This window comes from Diadema antillarum, unplaced genomic scaffold (assembly GCF_040938485.1).
Source record: "Diadema antillarum isolate AM-2024a unplaced genomic scaffold, OU_Dant_1.0 scf00000022, whole genome shotgun sequence".
Taxonomy (NCBI): Eukaryota; Metazoa; Echinodermata; class Echinoidea; order Diadematoida; family Diadematidae; genus Diadema; species Diadema antillarum.
Genome location: NW_027270911.1, coordinates 2,334,876 through 2,361,807, shown reverse-complemented (window position 1 = coordinate 2,361,807; position 26,932 = coordinate 2,334,876). Strand labels below are relative to the sequence as shown.

The following is a 26,932-nucleotide window of genomic DNA, read 5'->3' as shown; positions in this document are numbered from 1 at the left end:
AAACAAGACAATGCAAAGCAAATATTGTCAGTGGGACCTGAACAATTACGTTGTTACAGAAGACTCATATTATCACGAAGTCCTTCGGGACCGGCACTTTTATTGTTAAAAATAATTTTTGTTATAACTGGGAATATTTGCTTTTCTCTTATCTGTTGGGATGGGAATGGCTACGTTTGAACTGAAATCTGGTTATACACGTACCTGTGTTTGTTATAACGCGAGTCCCCTGTATATGGGTATTCATTCATATTAGATCTCCTTATATCGAGTTTCCAATGTATTTTCATTACTATTGTTATTATCATTATTACATATACTATTGTCACTGTAATCATTATCATTATTATTGTCATCATTATTATTACCTTCATTATTATCATTATTATCATCCCCATCACTGAAGGTTAGATTTCACTTTAAGGGGAAACTTAATTAAACCGAACAATGGACTTTAATCCATCAACCTAGAAATCTGTTTAAGGGGAAAATGCCCTACAATATGCTGAAAGTTGTGCTCCCATGGACAATGATAGAAGACAGAAACTTTCCCCTTAACACTGGAAATAGAGTTGTTGTTGTTGTTATACAGGGCGTGTTTCAATAAATTATCTTCCCTAACAAGTCATAACCAACATATTTCAAAAATTTTCTTGCAAACGATGTAAGTTCTCACTTTAGGGAAGTATCACAGCTGCTACTTGATTTAACATGCAGTCCTGGCAACAAATAATTTCATTAGAATAATGGAACCTTTCAGAATATTCCTGAATATACTCAAATATTAGGGAATGTGCATTTGGAAAATGGTATGCTGAATCGATGTTATTTCATGATCTGTATTATACGTAATTGATTGAATAGAATATGAACATAAAAGGTGAAATAAGGTTATTTTTGTTGACTCCATCTGACATGATCATTTCTTGTAGCCTGCGACAAATTTAGAAAAAATTACATTTGGGGAGATGCTCTTACATTTTACAAAACACATGCATGCTCTCACTATGCATACAGAAGAATGTAAGCTAATACAGTGGAAACTCAATATAACGAGATGGTCGGGACCGAGTCATTTTCCTCGTTACAGCCGATATCTCGTTATATCAGTAGGCATAAAAGAAAGCATAACATAAAGACATTAATTTGCACATGTGGGACTACCCATCATATTTCAATCAATACTAATAACTTGATATTGTTTGTGAGGGAATTACTCACCTTTATGGGTAAGAAGATGTTTTTTGCCAAGGAAATCCAATATCAATAATGTGTTTCTTAATTATAGATGTTTGAATTTGTAAATTTGTATAGCTTGCGATTGTATCATGCAAGATCGTCTGTGGATTGGTATGTGGTTATAGTATGGGTGTGTGTTGTATGGAAAGCTTGAATATGGTCTAAACAATGCTGTGTGTTTGTGTGACACATTCTGTATACGTACATTATGACTGCGTGTGTGTGAAGATGGGGAATTCCCCACGTAGAAAGCCAATCACAGCATCAGATTTCCTCACACCTGCTAAACGTCATGATGATGTGATGTATACATATGGCTGTCCCACCACATTTTTTGCATGCATCAGTGTGCGCGCACACACACACTTACACGTACAACATGCAGTGCTAGCTGGAGTGCACTGAAGGAAAATAATGATGTGTGTACAAGACAGTTTTCGGCACATCAAGCTTTACAATCTCGGAAGATGATAGCACAGGCGAAGTAAAGCTTTACTGAAGACATTTTGCTTTAACTCGCTATAGCAGGTTTGATTGGCTTTGTTTTTCTTTGTTTGGAAGTCAGAAATTTATCTCATTATAGCAGTTATTTCGTTATAGCCGATCTCGCTATAAGAGTAGCATTTTACATAGACTTGTGTGGAGGAAATTTGGGATCGGGAAAATTTCTTCATTATAACCGATATCTCGTTATAGCAGTGTTCGTTATACCGAGTTTCCCCTGTAGCTACCTACTCCAGGATCAAAAATGAGAGGCACATTTGCCATAAAATTCAATCCAAAAAGGAGTTGGTTTCAATCACATTCTTAAATACATTCTAGTTACATTCAATTACATTTTCAATGACATTCCAGGATTAGCCAGAGCAATTCTTAAAGGTACATGCAGGGGATCCCATTTGCAACTTGCAAGCCACTGAAAATCTTTCCCAAATTTCTTCTACAGATGGCTTCTGACCCCAGAACAACATCTGTGAAGTTTAAACTAACAATATTTCATAGAACAGGAATAGGAAGCAAAAATATATCCTAGATTTTCCTTAATTGTCCCCGCCGAACGAGTTCGAGCAGGGCTCCGTACGTGTGTGTGTCCGTCCGTCCGTCTGTCCGTCCGTCCGTCCGTCTGTGCGTCCGTGTGTGATCAAACTGTTCAATTTGCTACTTCTCTGTCATTTATGAGCCAATTTTGATTCTGTTTGCTTTATGTGATAGCACTACATGGGAGCTTTGAAACTTCTACACAAAATTTCAGTTGTGACCTTTGACCTTGACCATTGACCTATATTGTACATTTTGCTTCAAAATGCTACTCCTTCGCCATTTCTAACCCGATTTTGATTCCGTTTGCTTTATGTGATGGCACTAGGTGAGGGCTTCAAAACTTCTACATAGAATTTTGACCTTTGACTTCTTTGACGTTTGACCTTGGTTTTTTACCTATATTGTACATTGAATACAAAATGCTACTCCTTCGCCATTTCTAACCCGATTTCGATTCCGTTTGCTTGGTGATGGCACTAGGTGAGGGCTTCAAAACTTCTACACAGAATTTTGACCTTTGACTTCTTTGACCTTGATTTTTTACCTATATTGTACATTTTGCCACTAAATGCTACTTCCGGCGGGGACATATGTTACGCATCGCGTAATTTCTACTTTTCCTTGTTTTGAATTCGGAGTTAACCCCACATGAAATTAAATATCAATCAATTATCATAAATTACATTATTATTACAATAACTTAATACATTAAATGTATGATGGTTCTCTATCGATATTTACTTTAAAATGGCACTAAGTTTGCAAATTACTTTAAACCTGCAAATGGGATCCTCTACCATTAACAGGACAATAGGTTACAATGTAGCTTTGCTTTGGCAGGATATTGTAATGACTATTAGTCTTTTAAGTCCTTGAATCATCTCTGGAATGTAATCAGAAATGTAACTTGAATGTAATTGAGCCCACCCATGATCCCAAAGGATATAAATCAACAATTTTGAAACATGCCCAGGTGTGGTGGAAGAGGGAGCATACTTACATACACATCTTTCAACATGAGAGTACATATGCAAAACCATAAATGAGACTGGGCTCATACATTCTAGATTTCAATAGTGACACCCCTGCCAGGCCAAGGTACAGAGGTCATTTATTTAATGATGACCAAATGAACAAGATATATCAATTGGCAGTAGGTGATACACATTTCAAGCGTCTACGCAAAAGGCCACCCCCCAAAAAAATATGTTTGCTTGACCTTATTAAAAAGTACAAATTACCAAAATCCAAGAGGGTCGGTATTTTGTTGTTTTCTTTCATCTGTTTTTCTTTAGGTATTTATGTTTTTAAACACATTTTTCATTTTGCGTTAAAAATAGATCACAAATTTGTAGAAGATGAAAACTGTGGGAAAAAAAATTGAAATAGTATAAAATAAATAAATAAAAAACCCGAGCCAAAATTTCCAGGATTTTCTGTTGGTCGCATAGGGCATACAATTTTTTTTTTTTTTTTTTTTTTTTTTTTTGGGGGGGGGGGGGGGGGCCTAACCATAGACTGCCACACCCTTGGCATCCTTACTGTTCAGTAAGAGACCGGAGAAAGTGTTCTCCATCAATGTCCATCTTCACCTTTTTTATTTTCAAGGTGAGCAGCTCCTTCTCTAGCTCCAACTTCGCCTGCTCCGCTTGAAGTTTCTTGAATTTCTCCTGAGAGCACTTTATCTCCCATTCCAGGTATGTGTTGTAGAGTTGGCCCTCTGACTTACGCCTCTTGTTTGACTTCCCAGGCAGTGAGGCAACAGCTGCTGCCGGTTGCAAGGGGTCTCTAGCTGCTGATGGTTGTGGTGGGGCTCTAGCTGCTGCCAGTTGTGGTGGGGCTCCAGCTGCTGCTGGTGGAAGGGGGGCTCTACCTGCTGCCCGTTGCAAGGAGGCACCAGGTACTGTAGGTGGCAGGGGGGCTCTAGCTGCTGATGGTTGTGGTGGGGCTCCAGCTGCTGCCGCCAGTGGCAGGGGGGCTCTTGCTGCTGCCGGTTGTGGTGAGGCTCCAGCTGCTGCTGGTGGCAGGGGGGCTCTTGCTGCTGCTCGTTGTAAGGAGGCTCCAGGTACTGTCGGTGGCAGGGGGGCTCTAGTTGTGGGAGGTTGCGTAGGGACTCCAGCTGCTGGTGGTGGCAAGGGGGCTCTAGCTGCAGCTGCCGGTTGCGGGGGGGCCCCAGCTGCTACCGGTGGCAGGGGGGCTCCAGCTTGTGGTAGTGGTGGTGGTGATGGTGGTGGGGCTCCAGCTGCTGGTGATGGGGCTCTCCTATGTGGTGGTGGGACTTCAGCTGATGATGCAGCTTGTCGGACTGGTATCAGTCCACGCCTGCAAGAAAAGTGAGAAATCACAAAATTGTTTTAATAATATTGCCATATTTCCACAAACAGTAAACTGTACAAGTTGTAGCTCTGAGAGCTTTTACAAGATTTGAATAATATAATGCCTATTTTGGGCGAATTGAGAGAAATTTAAAATGATTATTAATAAAAATACATAATTTTGAAAATTTACGTGGGGGGGGGGGGGGAATGCCCCCCCCCCCCCCTTCCCCTGCTGCATACAGCCATGCTTTAATAGCGTGTACCTGATTCATAACTACACATATCCCATTGTTTATGTCATACGTCCCATTCAAGTTGTATGATCAAGGGAGCGGTGGTTATTGTTTCGGTTCTACATTCATTTTATTAATCATTTGACACAATTTTCAGGATTTCCACTTAATAATAGTAGTATTGACTGGCCTTCAAACAGACAGACTATATCTTTACCCTCTCTGAAATCAAATTTTGCCCACAAATATTGCTTGGGCAATATTTGATTTCAAATTGGGCAATATAGTCTCCTATCTCTTACAGGCCAGTCAATATTATCATTAAAAAGGTACCATTAACAAGTCATTTTTTAAAAAGAAATTTCCCTTTATACAATAGGCCAACTATGACAAAAATCAAATCAATAAACTAGTACGGATATTTTTTAATTTCACATTTCATTAAATTTTATTAAAATACAATGATAGTTTTATTAAATTGGATATAATTTTTAAAAAGAAAATTAGATATTTGATGATTATAAAGGCAATTCATCAAGGAGTCATGATTTGCTTTGATACTGCTATTTTGTATCTAAAATGATTTAATTTTTATTTTTTTATTGTTCAGTGGGCCTTCCCCCCAAAAATGAGCGTTATCTGCACTTTGCAAGTTCTAATTATTATCAATTTGTTACATTGTAATTCTTATTTGAGTTCCAAGCGTGAAAGTTGTTACAAATATTTATTTGAAAGAGCTTTATCAAATACTGAACAAGTTTTATTTTTTTGAAGTTAACTTACCAAAACCATTTCTGTGCTTTAACCCTTCCTTATGAATATTCGAATGAGTTGGTTATATCATAGCAACACAATTTGTAATACCATCATTACAATGTGTTAGCAGGAAATGCTCCCCCCAGAATGTGACATATTAAAATTTCATTTATAAATGTTTATTAAATTTTCATACATGTATTCCCCTAAAAAAAAAATTCTGTAGATCTTATACATCTTGTACATTAAATTTTGAATCACTTTGTACTGATACAGTGCAAATTCAATAGAAAGAGATTTGACATAACAAAATATCGGATAAAGAAATATATATACCTATATTTCTGAGATAAAAATGAAATTATTATTTTTTTTTAATTATTTCTTGAATACTGATATAATGTAAAACATGATATATTCGCGGCATGAATTTTTCGCAAATTGGAGCCGACAGCCTTTTTCATGGCATTAAATATTCTCCAAGTGCCACAGGCATTCAATGCATATAGTGTAAACAAGGACTTTCGCGTGCATTTTAATTTCGCGAATCTTGGCGCTCGTGAAATTAAAGAGCACGCGAAAATTCCTCGTTTTACAGTACACTGTAACAGAATATTAATACAATAACCCAAATTTCCTTGTTAAGAGGTCCTTGTTATAAAGACTTTACACAATATCATACTCATTGATGATTGGATTTTATTTTTTACATAACAAAACAAGAAACTCAGGTTCACTCCAAGAGATTTGGTTGAAAAATAACTTACAAGGAATTTGCTCCATTGAGGATGCCAATCAAGGCTGCTGAGTTGGCTCCAATGGCATTCTCAACTCTCTCGTCAATGTCAGTCATTACACAGACCGGTCCTCCACCACCTCAAATCAACATGAGAAAAACAGAAGACACAGGTGACGATAACTTTGTAAACATATAGTCTACGTCCTGCCGATTTCAGATGAGAATCACTTTATAACAAGCTCTTGAGCTAAGTTTGCATGTGCGTGTGTGTGTGTGTGTGTTTGTGCGTGTGACATTACTTTTTAGACATGGCAGATACCTCCTCTCATTATTGCATTGGCCCCCAGGTTATAAGGAAATTTTAAAATGTCTAGTAAAATAAGCCAGTTCAGAGCTCCAGTTTGAGCATGAGCAGAAAAAGGTCATTTGTACCGAGAGACAAGCTGGTTTTTTATTTCACTGAGATAAGCAAATGTAATGTTATGATTATTCGTGGAATCCTTATAAATAGTGCCTGACAGTACATCCACCTGACAGCAAGCCTGGTATTTGGCAATGTTAACAGAAAAAGATTGTTAATGTATTCAAAACAGCACAATGAAATAGATGCTTCCCAAAGTGTTGATTGACAAACCATCCTGGTCACTTCATCTACACAGGTTCATTCTTTGTTAGAATACGAGTTCCATAAATTGCTACGTTGGGCAAGCTGCTGCATTATGTCACTTTGAATTTAGTTAAGTGCCTAACCAACTGCGAAAAATGAAAGGTCATTTGTACCCATGTGCACATGAGCTTTCTCCGAACTGGCTTATTAATTTAATGTCCTCAAATATATGTTGATCAGCTATAAATTTGACTGGCTGGAGTCTGGGCCATTATATATTATGCATGAAGATCTTTTTCCTTAACACCATACACTTGTTATTTGCAAATATTCAAATTTTTGGCCCAAGCCTACATCCAAATACTTTAAACTGACATTCTAGCTTGCGAAACAATTCATTGACGATCACATGAACCGACGAATCCATCAAAAATGGTCAACATATTGGATTTTCACTTTTTCCCATTTTTACATAGTTCAAACAAAAGACTATTCTGTTTCAATTTTTAAAGTCATAATATAATGTCAATTAAGATAAAATTGCAAGTACAATTTGGCCCTGACCGCGAATCGAAACATGTGTATGTACTATGTGCGCGTGCCTCCAAACCTGCATCATAAACATAATATACACACACATGCTCGCCCACACACACACACACGCACACACATGCATATACATTGTACGTATATTACTATATACAAACACAAACACACACTAATACACGCACAAAAACATACACATACACATACACACATTCACACAACCACACATATACACACACTCAGACACACTCATACACATATATACACATACAGACTTGCTGCAGGTAAGCATGCACAGCACCGTACCGCTCCGCACGCATGTCGAATACATGCACATGTATGCATGTATGCACACAGCACATCGATCCATACTTTATCCATACACACAGCACATCCATACTTTATCCATGTCAAGCCAGAAATCCTTGGTCAACCAATCCTGCTATTTTAGTAACAGGCCAAGTGGACGGAGCTTGTTTGTGCGTGCCCGGCTGGCTGTATAGTTTTGTTCAATGGAGGTGGGATGGGCCTGGGAGAGTGTTTGTCTCAGGGTAGGTTGACAGAGATGGCTACCTATGTTGCACCATAGACATAGCACATGCACATTGCCGCATTAGCGCAGACATTCTCAGAACTACGTTTAACTACTAGTATTGATACAAATTCCATATTCAATTTAGAACAAAATAATAACATTATCTTCAAGAACAGACAAATTTGAATGCAAACACACACACGCACACACACACACACACATGCATGCAAATGTACTTGTATATGCACACACACATACAAACACTCGAACACACACACAAACTAAACACTAACACACACACATGTAGAACTCACCATACACACAGACACACATGTACACATACACACTGTATACGCACACGTACACATGCATAAATGCACACGCATCAGACACAAATGCACACACATACACACATGGACACAAACACACACGTATCATATACACTTGTAAGCACACTAACAGACACATACACACATACACATACTGACACACACACACACAAACACACACACACATACACTGAAACACATACACATACACACATATGCATATAAACACACAAATGTATACACTCACACGTAAACATTCACACAAACACAGAAACGCTCATAAGTATGTTAGACGAGCGATTTCACCTTTGTGACGGCACGCACTAAACTGCGATCGGGCGTCTGACGATGAGCAAGACTAAAGACTGGAAAGTAGGTTAGGGTTAATGTTACGGTTACGGTTAGGGTATAGGGTAGGGTTAGGGCACGTGTACACTGTTGGCTATTATGTACAACCATGGACCTACTATACATGGACTAGAAACGAAGGTCTTTTTTTGATCCCATCATCACCGCTGCCACCTGATTATGTGCATCTTAATGCGTACATTCAGGTGCTGGGATAATGACGCTTGTGCAATCGTGCATGGTCATTGACAAAAGAACCATTTCCCTCATTGCAGTCTTATTTTGCTGAGGTACCTTTTCTGACTCAACTGCCTTTGAATAAATACCGATGAAAGGGAGCAGCAAACCCGAAAACATGACAGTTTTCCTGCCACAAAATTGAAAATTACTGAAGTGGACACTTGTGGACAAGCATGAAACATGGCTTAATGACAAGACATACATGTCATCTACGGTTACTGTCCATGTTTACTCTGGAACAATGTGCGAAAAATGAGGGAAATTAGATTACAAATCACAATCAACCTGTCAAAATAATTGCTTTCTCTTGTAAAGTACGCGCATTTCACAAATGAAATTACTTGAGCGATAATTCCCCAATGTACACTACAACTGCACATGCATTTTTCTTGATTTAAGAGAATTACTATCTTCTGCGCATCAGTTTTTAGATTTATCAAAGCGTCGTCTTGTTTTTATCCAGGCTGGTTGTCGGCGGTGATGGTAAGATCAAAGCAGGAAAGCACGCTTAAAATGTTTTTGTGACGCTTTTGACAGAAACAGGTGCATGAATTACTTAACGAGTGATGAATGTCCATTTGTAGTAGGTCCATGGTACAACTGTGTGGTACACAGCACAGGTGGGACTGAGAAAAATGGAAAAAAACAAATCTGTGAATTCTCTCCAAGTGAAAATGCCATTGATATTTGATTTTACCAAATGAAGTTGATGTCCGAGGTACACCCAAACACTGTTATTTCTGTTCCTGCTTTTCTACTTTTATTTGACTAAAAACATACCAGTTACAAAAAATATCTGACAATACAGTCCAAAACCTTTTACAAACCAAATCATTCTTGACTTATACTGCTTCACATTTATCTTAAGTTTTATTGAAATTGAAACATTGAATATGTCAATGACTGCTTTTTTAAGGAAAAAGCAGAATTTCATTTTCTTTTTTCATTCAGTATTAGTTCACTACAGAACTTAATGCCAAGCAGCCATAGGTGTAATGCAATTATACCTATGCCTGCAGAGGTGGGGTTAGGGATAGGGTTAGGGCTAGCATTTGCCACTTTTACATGTAGTCTCTAGTCTCGCTCATCATTTGCTATCCAATGCAATCTTAGTGATTCGACGGTTCGAAGATCATGCACATTAACTTCCCGGTCTGTAAACCATTGAATCATTACATTTACCACAGTGCATGTAACGAGGTTCACTTTACATTGCTGAAGTAATCAAATTTTTGACTGTATAAGGTTTATACTACCATCATAGTAAGCAGCAGAATTCAGGCTTTCTTACAAGGGATATTCTTTATAGCATACAGTTCATTTTATATGTACAAAACAAATACGAAACCCGCCCAAACTTTATCCTCCTTTTCCTCGAAATTGTGTTTGCGCCCAACAGGGACCAATTTGTTGGTTCGTGTGATTGTCAATGAATTAATGGTGATAAATACATACACCATTCCATGTCTATATCATGCACATCACAACACAATGTATATGTGATCCTGTCATCACTGCCACTTGAGTCTTGACCAGGGGGGTCAAGCCCTGCCATTTTGTAAAAATAAATTGAACGCACAAATAGAGGGTCACTGAATAATTCATTTTGTTAGATGATACGCGCAATAACTGTTTTAATTACTGCGACGCAATTTGAAAAACTGTTGGGTCAGCGAACTGCGAATGCTCACGTGATCACAGGTAAAGAAAATAGGTCACAGGTTTATATCGAATTTGTAAACAAATTATCATTCATGATTACAAATTACACACACACAAAACTAACCAATGTCATTACTGAATGCCTGAGCCTCGTTCTTGATACGTGCTGGTCTTATTGTTGTGCGCCACACACAACGCAGCTACATGTATGCCCGTGACGTCACCACCGTCCACTAACGATGAATTATTCAGCTATTCAGTGACCCTCTATATGTGCGTTCAATTGATTCCAGTGGGCCGGTCCGAGAACAATGCTTAACATGCTGACGTATCACAAAGCTTTCCGTCTAGTAATTTTAATTGATATGTCTATGGTCTTGACCAATAAATATGTCAGATTCGATTAGTCAGGGAACTTCACTTTTTTCATTGACATTTGTTGGTCAGGAGGGGAATTGTGAACGAGGGCTGTGGATATTTACAATCTGTATCAGTACAAACTACAATTGTACATTGCCTCACAACGTGGAATTGGGACCTAAAGAAATGCTTCAGGGCCCTGCTGTGGTAGGAAATGAAGAACTATTGTCAATACCGGAAAAAAAAAGTGAAATTCCTCGACCAATTCGACATATTTATCGGTCAACACTGCCACGCCACTAACTTCAGGCTATACCGGCTAACCCTAAATCTAACTTAGACAGTATATTATTAAACTCTTACAAATACCGTACATCTACATGTCCCAGTTTCCGTTCAGCAGTTTGTAGTTGTAAAGTGATACATACCGAAGAAAACGTGCATAATTTAATTTGCATAATATGTGCAGTATGCGGTCAATGTGCACATACAAAAATATTTAGAAGTTCATCAATCACACATCCAAAATACTCTGTGAATCTTAAGATTGAGATCTAACGGTTAGAACACTAGTTCTAGACCTAATTCTAACTTGTTAAACTGTGATTCCTCAATTACACTGTAGAAAATACAAAAATCACATTTGTTTGAAAATGGAATCGAACAAGCTGCATTGATCATTTAGAAAGTATTCCTGAAACAGATATTCAAAAATGAATGGAAGCACCACACATTACTTCATTACCGATTACCCTTGACTTGTATTTATTTGGCCATTTTGTGCATGCATAGGCTAACAATACTACTACTAGATCTATAGCCCGTTACATATTCAATGTTGAAAAAAAAAATCAAATGTAGAATGAAAACTTAGCTTTATTTCTTTGCTGAACGAGATCCGAAGAACCCTCAAACTAGTATCACTCAGAACAGGAGACTAGAGTCTACTAGTATGTGGGTTACATGTACTGTAGTTTAATCACAGCATGCAGCTGCACAGGAGCAACTGATGATGCATGATGCAGAGGCTTTCACCGAACACCCTATGAACCCAACTGGGGCAGCGCTGCCAGTGGCCCGGCGTGCAGGATGACTGACAGAGTGATGGTTGAATTGCGCCTTGAGCCCGAGCTGTACTGACAAATCCAACAATCGAAAGATAAGCTGATACAAATCGTCCTCGCTTGCTGGAAGTTTTGACGGAGTAGTCTAGACCTAACTTGTCTTTAAAAGTAAAATTGATACTGTATGCAGCCGACAAAAACCGTGATTTGTGAGCAGTTTCACAGACAGCGCAGAGCTTCAGGTCGATCGTGAAAAGGGCTAAAATTGCTGTGCGCAAGCGCAAGATTTGACCCAATTTTGACCTTTTCTTGTTATTCTTACTGCGCCATCTACGATTTGTTCCATATGTTCCTCTCTACATTCACGTAACATATTACTTATATATCACCTCATTATTCCAATAAATCAAATAAATCAACATACCTGTCTTTGACATCTCCTGTCTTTCCTGGTAACGGTGCTCTTTCATAGTGCTGGAAAGGTTGTTCCATTTTTTTTTAATCTCGGGCACCGACCTCCTCACCCTTGATACAGCATTCACCCTGCTGGTGATTGCCGCCCAGGCCCGTTCTTTATCTTTATGTGTCACGGTCTGGCCAAGTTTAGGTTTTAGGACGGCCTCGAACTCCCTATACCCCTCCACCAGCTCATATTTCTCCACTTCACTGAAATTCTTTTTTCTTCTCTCGTCGCCTTCCATCATCTTCGATAGCTATGATCTCCGAGTAGGAATACATACGTTAGACAAGGTTTGTGCGAAAAACAATTAACACGTAATTTCCCATAGGAAATCGTCGCACAGCGCAGCGGTGATCGTCTGCCCATTTTGGCCAAGACATCGCGCAAAAATTGTGACGTCATAAGTAAAAAACTTATCTTCGGGCGATGTCATCGATCTTCGCTAAGTTTAAGCCAAATCTTTGCTCAGCATTTGAATACGACTTAAGTAAACTACTTAGCCAAGTAAAATCCTAAGCTCAATAACAGACTTAACTTAAGTATGGATTTGAATACCGGCCCAGAATCCTAAGGTGAAAAACAGCTAATTTTCAACTCAAAAGGTACCTATGTAAAATGTGTACAGAAATGTAAAATTTCTGCATCTACTCCTTGTGTACGACCTACATTTCCATTTTGATGAGTTACTTTTACTTCCCGAGATATTACTGCGCAGCTTTGGGCTCATGAACTAGACTTTGCGTGTATTAGCCCTATACCTGTCTATGCACTCAGATGAGTGCTTTTTCAAAACGCGCTCTGCGTATGGAAGATGTCACTTTAGAAATTGTAATGTAGATTTCATCAATGTTAATCGCAATAAAATTTTCAAAACTATATTTGTTATCATTTTGTCACTCATTGTTTTCATTATTTTATTGACAGTATGTCATCCCGGAGATATATCCTTCGTATTCATTGAAAACATCACCCGTTACCTTCAACATAATGTTATCTTATGTCATTGCCTATACGAGGTACAGTTTTGCGAGGCAATTGCAGTTGTTATTTTGCTCATATAGGCCCATAGCGAAAACGTACATTTTATGCATCATAGTAGTAACACAATTTTTCGTAGTGAATTACATTTTTGTTCTTATGAGAAATAAACCTTTGTTAAATCTGAGAATGATAATGTAAGATATAATAAATAACTATAAAAAGAATGTCACAAATTATAGGTGCATATAATTATATCTCTCTAATATGCTATAGTTTATGCAGTGATGGTCGTTATATCATAACATGTAGCCATGGGAATTCTACAAAAATTATTAAATCGAGAACTAATGTTTATAAATGTCAAAGTCAATTTTCTTTCCTTCTTTCTTTTCTCTTTTCTTCTTAATTAGGAGATCAACTATACTGAGAGAATAAAACGACTCAGCAGCAGAACAGTTTTAGGGCCTACAAGCAAAATTCGATCCGAAATGATAATTAGCAACATGCCTCATTTTTTATTTCGCTAGAATATGAACACTATTTACTAATACTCAACAGGACCTACTGTTGATATCATCGTTATATTGTTACTTTTATCAAATTACCGTTTTCCTCATCATAATCATTATCATTATTTTGCATTGCATTGTATTGCTATAATAGGCACCTATCATTAGTATAAACCATCCTTGTTATTAGTACACTATAATCATCATCATCATCATCATATTTTTGCCATCTTCGTTGTTGTCACTGTCATCATCAATATCATCAGCATCATCATCATCGTTGTTCTCATGTTGTTGTTGTTTTGGTTTTAATGGCTTTGATGGCATGTATCACTCAGGAGTGAGTACAGTATTTACGAATGCTATCGACAAGTCTTCTGTGTACGACGTATGATGGGCCTGCTAAATCGTGCACTTTGAGAGCAACGAGCAGAGTCTCTCTGAATGAGACTATGCAGCAGTGGCGCGACTCGTCTTTTGCACACGTCACCACTCTGTGCCATATTTGGGCAATGCCATCAATGACCTAATTTACATGAGAGAAGGGGGACGACATTACACACATACCGAATCCCGGCCTTCGCCATCCCCACGCAACGCAAGCATTTACACACACACACACACAAAACACACACAGACTTGCGCAGTCATTCTGAGCAGAAGATCATACACAAACACTCACTCGATTTACTACGTCTAGGGTTTCGCTCCTCCCTCTTTGCTCGATCTACTCGCACGGCCACGGCGCCACTGACTTAGCAATGCCAATGGCTTTACGTATGTGATCAAAGTCATTGCAATTAGTGCAGCTTACAGTACAATTTGAAAGCTGTCTTGTCCTGAGATTTTTTTTTGTAGAAACTCATTATCGCAGTTCATGGATGGAGAATAAACCTGGCTGAGCACATAAGGACTGTGTGTACTGCTGATCGATAGCATACCAAGCTGGCTATCATTCATTGATCCACCACAAATCATCACCATCACCAACAGGCGCGATTTATCAACGACACCGGCTTCGCCAATTTCGTGGATCTGCTACTTCTCACTCCCTTCACTTGTACGATATAGTCAGACTAATCTAGCGTTAGATATCTTCTGCAAACATGATGAAGAATCGATTCAAAAGAGGGAAGCACAAAAGTGAGTATTCCACTATAATCTACTTTTAAATTGTTTGTATTTGTCGTGATAATTCTGAGTTATGATGCAACCTACATCTCCAAGTCCACATGTCCCGGCTTTTGTTGATGTCATTCCTCTTGTCCACGTTTGACTACGAAAATTTGTCGTGTTGGCGTCTTGCCAAATCAATTTCACAATAGCCGTGGCAGGGTTTTTCTGCCTCACTTTTGGACATTTATGTCAGTGTTTCATAGAACAAAATGCAGACAAAATGATACCCTAATGTCTTCTGAATTCTCAAGATTGCATTGTCAACAAAATATCAATTTTAAGCCGCCCTACTCGCCGGAGATGCGGCATGGGTTGCTAGACTACATCGGGCATGGCTTGCATTTACGATGCAGTGGTATGATATCGCGTAGCAGCGATTGGACAGTGCGGGTAGGTGTGTACTCTACGTGTATGGATTACTGTGTTTAGGCTGTAGGGTTCGTGCCATGCTGTATCAGCAACGCGAACGTGGCTTTGCCTTTTTAAATGCAGTTTATACGTTTCTTATTTTATTGTTTGTACATGTAATGGGAACTCTCATACCAAAAATTTAGAGTATCGAATGCCACTTTCAAGATGTTATGTCCGTATGAGCAGATCCCAGGATAGTAGACACATACCTTGTTTAATGTTAGACGTAAGAGACAGAGTCTAGACTCTAGTCTAGAATAGAATTCTACTTCTAACGTTTTATAGACCTAGTTGCTCTAACTGTGTTAGCACTGATATAAAATTGAATTTGAGTGATACTAGTAGATCCTTTTCTAGTTGTTTGTTTCTCCCAGGAAAAATGAAAATCTGAAAGAAACATTTCCTTCTAACCAGTTAGAATCTAACATGTTAGGTCTAGACTAAATAAATGAAATTTGCACTTCCTAGACACAGTGCACTGTGGTCTGTGCAGTTCATGATGAATCACATTTAATTGACGTAGGCTACAACTTTACAAGACGTTGGACTAAACAGCTGATAAATGATTCCTCTTTTTGGACAGTGTAGACCTGTACAACGTTACTGTACTGGTAGATATCAAATACAACTATTTGTCCAGAGATATTCAAAGAAAGACATCGGACAATTTTGACATTGAGACTATTCTAAAATGAGAGTGCTGTATGGTCTGGACGCTGTCTTATGACGAGGTCAGTATGATATACTGATAGTTTGCTTCCTGCTGCTGGTAAATCTTTGGATTGTGATGTGCTATTTATAACTTTTTATAAGATATAGAATAGAGCACTCATTTTATTTCACATCATTGTCGCACTCACAGGTCCTCATTTGTATATCAAGTACCAGGTACGCTCTAATAACACTGTGCTTGTAAGTTGTAAAGAAGTAGGCCCCCTAAATGTGTTTTTATAAATCTCAACTCTTATACTGGGAATTCATAAATCATTTGTTTACTTACTTTGATATTTATTCATTTTTTATTTTTTATTTTCTGCATAAATTCATACATTGTATGAGGCCAGGTGAAAAGAAATGGTATGTACGATATTTGAATTATCAAAAGTGATTAGTTTTGTCTCTGGGCCCATAATCCATCACATCACCGTGATTCAGAAATCATAAAAGTGCAGCAGATAGGCTGGGTACGACATGAAAACAATGGGGGTTGGTAGTGGGTTTACATCATGTACATACATTATGTACCGGTATGTTGTTTGAACAAGGACATACTAGTACTTGTACTGTTATCAACTACAACACATACATGTACTAGTACACATGTAATCTTTAAGAGGAAATGACAGACATTAAAACTGTCACCTACACGATTGTAGCCTCTTTACTATCCTTGTAATGTGTGCCACCATTGTTCCTTTTTGTAAGATAGGTCTACAGGTTGCAATTATTCTGGACAGAGTTGTCTATCCTGTCATCCCATAGGATCTATTTTTGTCTTTCTTCTTTTTGTTTAGATTATTATCATTATTATGCATATTATTATTATCATCATCATAATCATCATCCAGCCAAATGAAAATGACAACACAACTAACATTTAAGATACATTCACATGGAAATGGCACAGTAGATTGTTGATGTATAACACATAAAGGTACACAGTTGACGTATAACACAAAGTATGAACATGGAAGCAATACATGATTCAAGCTCATATACTCCATTAAGTGAATTAGTGAACATAAGTGAAGCCTGGAATTCTATGATGTTAGTAGCTTCTTAAAAATGATTGAATGGTTATTTTTCATTTTCCAGTAATTCCTTCATGTACAACGTACAAATGTAGGCCTGCCAAAAACATGATACAGACTAGAGATAAGGTCATGAGCACCAAAAAGGTAACTTGGCCAGTGGATGGGGTCCCATTACAATCAGAAGGATGCGCCTTTCAGTTAATACTCTCAGAAACATCATCTTGAAATATTGACATTTTATACTTGGGTACAGGGTACTGGTACTATGTTTTGCAGATGGGACTGAAAAGATAAAAGAGATAAATACAAATTGTACTTGCCAGAGCCTGTGCTAAAGTCAATTGTAAATTGTCTCAAAGAGAAATTTTTGTGGGAGCAGGGGAGTAGGAATGTGATCATTTCATGAGGGCTGTCATGGTCAGTCTAGCATCTCTTTTGAATCATGAAAGTACTGGTATTTAAAGGCATTATTTACCAATTGCAGATAAAACAAAAACCCAGCTTTAGTGCTTCAAAACAGTTCTGAAATGTGTTTGGAATAGAAACAACTAATTGATGTAAAAATTTTAATCAGTATAATCAATGTTAAATATTGTTTAATATACAAAATGTTAACGGTTATGATAAAATTGTTTCTAAACTTAACCGTCTACAGTTATGGTTTATTGAGTAAAATAGTGATATCTCCGTAATATATTTTAGGCTTTATTGTAACATTTTTATAGGGTAAAATGTTTTTTGATACAACAGACCTAAACATATGCATTAAATGTCATATCTTGAAAATTGTTTGAATCACTGTTCCCAAAGGTACACAGGACCTTTAAGTATCCCTTGTGAAACGTGAAAGTATACTGGTATCTAAAAAGCACAATCCAGGCAGTAAATAACCATGGTAACCATGTCCTGTCAGTAGTCTTCACAGACTACTGGACCAAGAATCTCCTGCAGTGCTGTGTACTTTACCCATTGAGGACGGTTTGATTTTGCTACAACACGCATTTCCCTTTGACACTTGCCCGAGTATACTTGGGACTCGTCCTCAACAGGTTAAGAAGCATAGGGACAGCCTTTGTGTGGTGAATGACTTAATCTTTTTAAGTGTCATGGAGACTAGTAGGTGTAAGTCAACTACAATGTAGGTACTAACGATGGTGTCAGGAGAAGAATGCAGTACTTGTGCATTTTAGCCAATCAATAATGTAACTGTTAACAGTTAGGATAATCTCATTGTCAGCCCAGTGGTCAGTGCAGATGACCATACAATCAGTGGTCATTGTGATAGTGCTATTTCAGTATATCTACTGAAAGTTGCTACTAGAAACTAAACTACTGGAATGATATCAAATAAAAGTAGAATAATACCTTTGAGCAACCTTGCCATTGAGCTCAAACAAAAGGTAGATGTCACAGTTAGCAGTCTATCCTGGTTGGATCATGCATGAATATATTATGCTGTACTGTTTTGCAGTTTATGACTGTAGTTGACATTTAGAATGCAGGATTCAGTTGCTCATCGAAGGAATGCACTGTATTTGAATTGTGGTGATTCTCCGCATTGTGTCTTTAGAAAAGAAAAGGGATCTATGCTTCTTTGAATCGAAATGTTTGATTGTTTGTGCCTTCATCTACATGTACACCTCATCATTGTAGGGGTGAGTTTGAGAGAACGAGTGAAATCGTACGGTGGCGCTGACCAGTCTTACTTGGGTGAGTACCGGGCAGAAGGGAGCCCTGCTTGACACCCAAAGGAATGCCTGCTTGCGGGGGAAAGGAGTGTACTGTGTACGGAAGCTTTAAATGTTCAGGGAGAAGATGACTTTTCAGTTTGCTCAGCTACAGCTCTCTTTAGGACAAGAAAACACGGAGGCAACTGCTTAAAAACTCGCCTGGGCACTTTCCTTGGTATGGGAAGGCAAGTCTCTGCACTGAGTGTTGCTGAGGCCTCATTTTGTCTTGTAAAAGATGTCTAGGCAGAGTTGACTTCTCTGTACACCTTTGGCCTTCCTAGAATTGTACCTTGTACCTTCTCATCGCGAATAAAGTGCCTGGGCAAGTTGTGAAAAGTTGCCTTCTTATACCTTCTTGCGCAAAACATGGTTGCTGACGAGTTTGGACGAGTGACCTTCTCGCTGGACATTTACGCTTCCGTAGGAAAGAATTGACTGCATGTGAGTGAAATCGTGGATGTCTGAGTGCATGCAAATTCATAACCCGTCAGTCTTGCCACAGGCCACGAATAATCGTAATGTATGCGAGGAAAACAAGAATGACATCACGGAGGGTTGGCCGCTCGAGATGTGTGGCATATTCCCGATGATAATGACGATGAAATAATGTGTGGTGGTTGTGCCTGATTCACAACCAGATGTGGAAAAGCAAATTTTTTCCACAGCCTTGTGTGCGATGCGAACAACTTCTCGTTGTCCTTATTCCAGGATGACGACAAATGGCACACAGTAACTTGTATGAAGCATGATTTTAAACTTTTAGTTGCATCATGTGCTACCTAACATGAGCAGGAATGAGTGAGTCGGGCTGGAGTGGAGGTTAATAGCAGATCAAAAGAGAAACAATGATGTCCTTGCCCGTACCACTGTAAGGTATGGGCTTTCATTTTCCTGTGTAATATTACTCAAATGATATGAAGGAAGCTTTAGGTGAAAAATCAAGCTGTTGAAAGCAATCATTCAGTTCTTAACAAAAAGGAAGAAGAAATTGGTTGGTTGCCTGATTTACCAAACTCATTTCTCCCTAAAGACAGTACCTGGTAGTGATTAAAAATAAGTCATTTCAGAGTTGGTATTGAATGTTTTACATGTAGTTACCTCAACAGTGAAATCTTAATTTTCAGGCTTGTGGACAATTTGATTTCTTCACTAGTACATTTTATTGTTCAGCTCAGTACAAGCAAAGTTGGACACATTTTTTTTTGTTCATTTCAGCACCACAATTTGATAACAGTGCCTTTAAAAACACCCTGATCCAATTGCAGCATTTACCAAAACTTCTCCCAGCCATTTGTCTGAAAACATCTCAAACAAACTCTGTCTTTACCTGTGTGATATGTCTGAATCTAAAGTATAAGGTGTGACGAATTGAAGAAAAAAAAAAAAACTGAAAGAAAAGAAAAAAGGAGAGCACAGCAGTTAGTCTGCTTACTGTGCCGTATCAGATCATATTATTTTCTGAATTAGCCCGGGTGTTCTGCTGTACTTTTAGTATACAATTGTAGAAATGATAAAAACAACAAGCAAAGAAAAAGACCCCTAACCAACGCTTTGCCAAGGTATAAAGGCAGAGATTTCGGCCATGACCTCTAGACCATATGAATCTTTAGGCAGCCTTTTCATAAGCGGCGTACAACGTACAATTGTCAGTGAATGAATGAATGATAATCACAAATACATTGGTAATGTGTGTGTGTGTGTGTAAAGGGTAAAAAGTGGGAAAAAAAGTATAAAAGGTATAAAGCGAGTATGACCTCGTTATCAAAAGCTGTTGTCCAACACTCTGGAGAGGAAGTCCAAGTTTGAGCATTTTGCATTGCTCTGTGAAATCACCAAAGTCTGTAAATATGCCTCTGGTTTTCTCAATTTCTCTCAAGCATGGTTTAGCATGGCATTGTAAGGAGCATGGCAGAGACACAAGTTTGCAGAAAGTGTGTTTGGAACGTACTCTGAAAGCATTTGATAGCATGTACAATATACATTCTGCATGGCCACCTGCTGAAATTACATTTTGTAGTTTGATTCTAAAGACCAATGGTGATATTAACTAAAAAGACTGTGGAGTTGCTCATAGAGTCTTTCACACCTGAGAGTCCTTCATACAAAACAATAAAGAGGCAAGCTAAATGTACATAACACGTTGCAACCAGAAGGGACTTTACTTAAATTTGAAATACAACTCATCAGATGAATTCTGCATGTTTCGAACTATTCCAACTTGTCCATGGCCATGATGGTTGCTTGAAATTTCACTATCTATATGAATTAACAAACAACAACAACAGCAGCAGCAACAACAGCAGCAGCAGCAGCAGCAGCAGCAGCAGCAACAACAACAACAACAACAACAACAACAACAACAACAACAACAACAACAACAACAACAACAACAACATCATCAACAACAACATCAACAACAGAACCAGCTATTATGACCTCTGGAGATGATGATTGTTCCGACATTCCTCTAATGATTGCTATTTGTTCTCCATGTGTGTATATGCCACATATTTAGCAAGTCTAATTTATTTGCGACATGTTTCGCGAGTGGTTACATTCGTGCTTGTGGTGTACAGTACTGGACAAAGAAATGTTTGGGTGCACATCACATTCATGTCGGGATGAGAGTTGATATTTTCATGTGTTTTTTATGCCTCCGCCATGAAGTGGTGCCGGAGGCATTATGTTTTCGGGTTGTCCGTCCGTCCGTCCGTCCGTCCGTCCGTCCGTCCGTCCGTCTTTCCGTCCGTCCGTCCGTCCGTCCTTCCGTCCGTCCGAAATGAATTTTGTGGACAGGGTAACTACCAAAACCTTTTGAGGTATCCTAATGAAACTTGGCATGTATGTGTATTAGGGGGTGAAGTTGTGCCTATCAACTTTTGGGTGCACATGCTCAAGGTCAAAGGTCAAAAGGTCAAGGTCAAATGCTTAAAATTGTACCATTTCCCCCATATCTATGCAATGCCTGAAGATATTTTCTTGAAACTTAGTGTATACATGTACTACCCAATTAAAATTCTCTGGTGAAAGTTTGGGGTCATGAGGTCAAAAGGTCAAAGGTCAAAAGGTCAAGTAAAATTTTAAATTTTCACCTTTTTCTCTGTATCTTGGAAATTGTTCAAGGTATCTTCATGGAACATAGTATATATATGCATCTACTGACTGGCAGTGGTTATCTAGGGAATTTAGGGTTCATGGGGTCAAAGGTCAGGGGTCAAAGGTCAAGGGCAATACTTCAAAATTTTACTATTTTCCTTATATTTATGCAATGCCAGCAGGACTTTTTTTTTTTTTTTTTAACTTGATGTATGCATGTATAACCCAATAGAGATTCTCTGGGATTTTTTTTTTTGCCAAGAAGGTCAAAGGCCAAAAGGTCAAAGATCAAGTGAAGTGCTGAACTTAATTCTTTCTCCATATCTCGGAAGTGGCTCAAGTTATCTTGAAACTTAGAACATGCTGAATTTATGTATGTTCTGCCTGACAGTGATTCTCTTATAAATCAAAGGCCAGATGAAAATGATAACAATTTACTGTTCAATACAGAAATTGCGCTTTTTCTCCATACCTTGAAAATTACTCAGTGCATAAACTTATGAAATGGTCAAAGTCAAGTTAAAGTTCTTAAATCCCTAAATACATGCTCTCCTATTCATCCAATTAAACATAGGTCAAGGAAGGTAAACATTCAGTACATTTGTGACAAACATGTCATTTTGATATTTTGCCAATTTTGTGAAAATGTAATCACACATTGTCCACATGTACTATAGACCTATTAGGAGAATCATGCATTATGGCGGAGGCATACCAGTCGCCATAGCGACATTTCTAGTTAATTTTGCGAATAGCACTTGACGCGTGAATATGAAAATAAAAACCTCACAAAATATTTGGTGTACATACAATTGTACAGTACATTTGTATACTGCTCATGCTACAATTATAGACCTACATATATCCAATGATGAAGAATTATAATACTCTTTCAACTGCAGCTTACTACTGTGGTTATTATCAAGGAGGTACATGAACAAGCCTAATACGTCCTTGTTATCATCAAGCTTTCGTTTATATCAGTCTTGACTTTATCTGTCCATTTATTACTCAATACTAGTATCTCTTGGTTGCATATCAATATTTTACAGTGAAATAGAGCTTCCTAGGGCTTGAGAAAGGTTCTCTCTTGAGTCTCGTGTACATGAGATTTTTAGATAATATTCTCTAGACAACTTCCAAAGTCTCCAAAAGTAGGGCGAGAGCTGACCCACTATCATGGTGAGTGTCAAGTTTCATGGAGCTACCAGCGCAACTGAATATAGTGGTGTGTTCACTCTGGACTACTCCTGCGTCAATTGGTGACAATGCAGAATACACAGTATTCACCAGTGAAAGGTGACTGTGCACATTGTATACCTGCAACTGCAAGTATTTGAAGGATCTTGACATTGAAGCTGTTGCGCAAGACCACGGAGCACATGATTCTCCCTGAGCTTTGGTATACAGCTAACCCTGTGAATTCTGTTCAGTTCCACCATCATCTTTGTTTAGTATGCCACAACAATGGCATGATCATGACCAGCACTTTGTAAATGTACATTTTGTACGGTCATGGGAAGAAGGGAAAAGGTAAACGTTCATGTATTCTGTAAGACCTAACAATCAACATTGTTGATACATACAATGTAGGTTTGATATAGATAGTATGTGTCCTTATTAACTTTGTGAGGGGGAAAAAAAAAGATAAATTTGATTTGAAAGCAAGTGGTACATGTGCAGAGAGGAAGCAATACATTGTACCACCAAGGAGGTACTAGGCTTGCCTAGTACCTCCTTGGTACCACTAGCACCACAATGTGGTAGTAATATGTGGTAGTTTTAGTATGTAAGGAGGGGTTGGGATGGGGAGTGGGGTTTCAGATCGCATCACAGGAAATTCTTTAAAAAGACGGGGGGGGGGGGAGGGTACACAGACATTTCTTTTGCAATGGGTGCAATGTGATGGCATGCGTTGCCTATAAACTAAACCCATATGGTTGAATGAATGAAGTGTTTGGTAGCTTGACCACTCAAAGGACTGACAAATAACGGTATATGATTTTAGATTTTATAATAATAGTGAATGAACCATCCTCCTTTTGTTTGAAAATTGAAACATGAACATAACAAATCAAATCAAAACCCAAAGAATCCAATACCATCCACTTGTTGGAGAAAGAGATGACTGTTTGTGGGGGAAAAATACATCCGAGTTGATTACCTACAGTATTCTTCGTTTTTATTTGACTTTGGTACAATTCTGTACTCTGTACTTTGACAAATGACAAATGCAAAATATTTCCCAAGAGGATGTAGCATGCACGAATAACGTACATTTTTATGAGGTGCAAATACCGGTCTGCTTAGTTGTATGCTTTATTTGAGAATGTTTATGTGATTGGTAAATTCTATTTGACGAAATACTTTCAGTGATTGCCAAGTGCTGACAATGCTTACCGTGAAGCTATAGTGCTATAGGTGATAACCATCGCTACAATAACATGTGACATTGTTGTCAATGTTAAACCAGTAAAGTCTTCATTTGTTGAACATGAGGGATGGATTGTGCGTGTGTGTAATTGTGATCTGTGACTTGTAGTAAACCTTTAGACTGAAGTTTACTGGCTTGGGGTTTTGGGGTCTGCTTTAATGTGCTGTTCAAACTGCCCGAGTCTGTTGACCTTTGGCTCAGCGAGGCTCAGTTGCTCCTGATTGGACAGGGCCCCTGTCATGCCATAATTTGATCTTTCCCATAAATCATGCTCCTGGGCGATGGCCCTGCCAGTCTACGTGCGTATACTTGTGTGCCCTGGGTCTCTCCGTGAGCCCGTCCACAAAGGAGAGTGACACATGAATGTGACATGCCTGACATTGTTTGAAAACCAATCGTCCCACCGGGTCGACCCCTCGGCTGTGTAACCCCATGGCGGCAGGGCAGAAGCCTTCTTACCCATCAGCTCTCTTGAAAGCCAGCCAAGGTGCTAGCTAAACGATCATGTGATGTCACAAATTTATTCCGCATGACTGGCTCGAATCCAGATGCCACGTTATCATCAATATGTCATTTAAAGCAACCAATGCTGTTGCATCAAACAGCAGCATAAAACATAACAAAAGTACCCAAAAGCAAAAATCCTCGAATTCATCATGGTTCTAATTTGTTTTGTTTAATTGTGTCCCCCCCCCCCCCCCCCCCCCCCATGGTTACAGCTGCATCAAGGGTACATTCCATTTGGATTTAAAAAGATGAAAAAAGGGCTTAGGGCCTACCTACAGTTTAGCCGACTAACTTTGACAAGCTGTCATGAGAGTAAAGACATGATAGAACTGAAGAACTTCCAGTCAAACTTTGCAAAGATGTGTGAAGAATTTGTGAAAAAAAAAAAATCTAAATCTTACACAGCAGCATTTATACCAAACATGGTGATTAACCTCAGAATATTAAAATACTGTACTTCCACCGCCATGCAGAATGGGAAGGTCTGGAATGAACACTAGGTGGATCTAATAATGACTAGTCATACGTATGTAAGCATATGTTTCTAACATATGTTATATTGCATTAAATGCATTTTTGTGTTAGTCATAAAGGAACGCTGTAGATTATTCTTTTACATATTTTGCCGTGGTGGTTCATGTAGGTTATGAGTCAGTAGCAGGACCTGCCTGGTCATCATTTGAATTACTTGAGCCACATCCTGCATGCTCATCAGCCACCAAATGTTCTGATGTTTTGTTTTTGATATGTCTTGCCCTTTAGTCGTGCCGTCTTGTTTTTTTTTGTGTGTGTGTGTCATGTTTTTGTTTGTTTAACCCCTTGGCCTGCTGCATGATTCAGTAATTGACCTGTTCAAGGTTAGACAACAAAAAAATAATGTGGTTTGGGTCTATGCCACATTGTATACATTGTAAAGTGCTTTGAGCACTGCATAGGTACATAATGGGAAGGGGATATGTTATAAAAACAAACAAACTGACTTAAAACAAAAGTACCGGTAATAATTGTCATTTAGTATTCTTGTGAAAAATAGGTGTCAAATCAACATTGAATTGTACTTGATTAGTCAAGCTATTCAAGAATTGCTGATTATCAGTAATTTTTTTTGTGTGTGTAAATCAAAATATGCAGCTAAACATGTCTTGTTATCTTCTGTTTTCAGATCAAAGAACTGATACAGAATTTCATGTAATTGTTTACTTAAAAAAAAAAAGATTAATTATAAGGTAGTACAATGTATGGATGAACTTCCCCTAAAAAGTTTGTGAAAAGCAATGTAAGGTTGAAAGGTACACTGTACTCAAGTTTTCAGCATGTGTAGTTTTTAAGTGCCTGTCTGTCAAAATGTAGGCCTAATTTGAGGTATTTTTCTGGTATTGATCTGTCTGTCAGTCTGTCTGTCTCTCCATCTACAATTGTGTTGTACAATCCTTGTATAGACTATCTGCCTATTTATAAATCTATCAATCTGTTTATCTATCTACATGTATCTACGGTATGTACGTGTATATCTATCTACAATGTATCTATCTATCTATCTATCTATCTATCTATCTATCTATCTATCTATCTATCTATCTATCTATCTATTTATCTATCTTATCTTATCTGCTTTGTATCTAATCTGTCTGTCTATCTGTCTACAGGTGTACAGATAAGCCAGTAGGAAGATAATGTGTTGTGTGATAGCATTGTCTCGTGATTTAAACTTCAGTTGATCACCAAACATGCAAATTTGTACCACCAGGTCTTCACGCGAGTCAACATCAATGGACTTTTAATCGGAGCAGTGTGCTTGATTGTTGGAGGGATGCACACTTGTCTGAGATGGTTGGCATTTGGCTCAATGTCTTAATA

General features: G+C 38.3%; 2 protein-coding genes across 2 annotated transcripts in view; one reads left to right on the top strand and one right to left on the bottom strand.

Annotated features, from left to right (window-relative positions):
- Positions 1-3,818: 3,818 nt before the first annotated feature.
- On the bottom strand, positions 3,819-12,758 carry LOC139731068 (uncharacterized). Its single transcript, XM_071641951.1, has 3 exons — positions 12,442-12,758; positions 6,355-6,463; positions 3,819-4,602 (listed from the first exon to the last, which is right to left on the bottom strand). The coding sequence occupies exons 1-3, from the start codon at positions 12,719-12,721 to the stop codon at positions 3,819-3,821; spliced, it is 1,173 nt and encodes a 390-aa protein (XP_071498052.1). The 5' UTR covers positions 12,722-12,758.
- A 1,957-nt stretch (positions 12,759-14,715) lies between these two features.
- The window catches only part of LOC139730442 (uncharacterized), a 52,260-nt gene continuing 40,043 nt past the window's right edge, over positions 14,716-26,932 (top strand). Inside the window, exon 1 of the mRNA XM_071641285.1 lies at positions 14,716-15,110. Within this exon, the coding sequence (XP_071497386.1) occupies positions 15,074-15,110 (37 nt within the window). The 5' untranslated portion in view covers positions 14,716-15,073. The remainder of the gene's footprint in view (positions 15,111-26,932) is intronic.

Bases quoted from the DNA above. Each gene is read 5' to 3' on its own strand.
- LOC139731068 (XM_071641951.1), bottom strand. From the start codon at position 12,721: ATGATGGAAGGCGACGAGAGAAGAAAAAAGAATTTCAGTGAAGTGGAG. The intron at 6,464-12,441 runs GTATGTTGATTT...TGTTGATTTGAG, and splicing joins ACAGGAGATGTCAAAGACAG to GTGGTGGAGGACCGGTCTGT. The intron at 4,603-6,354 runs GTAAGTTATTTT...CTTTTCTTGCAG, and splicing joins CTCAATGGAGCAAATTCCTT to GCGTGGACTGATACCAGTCC.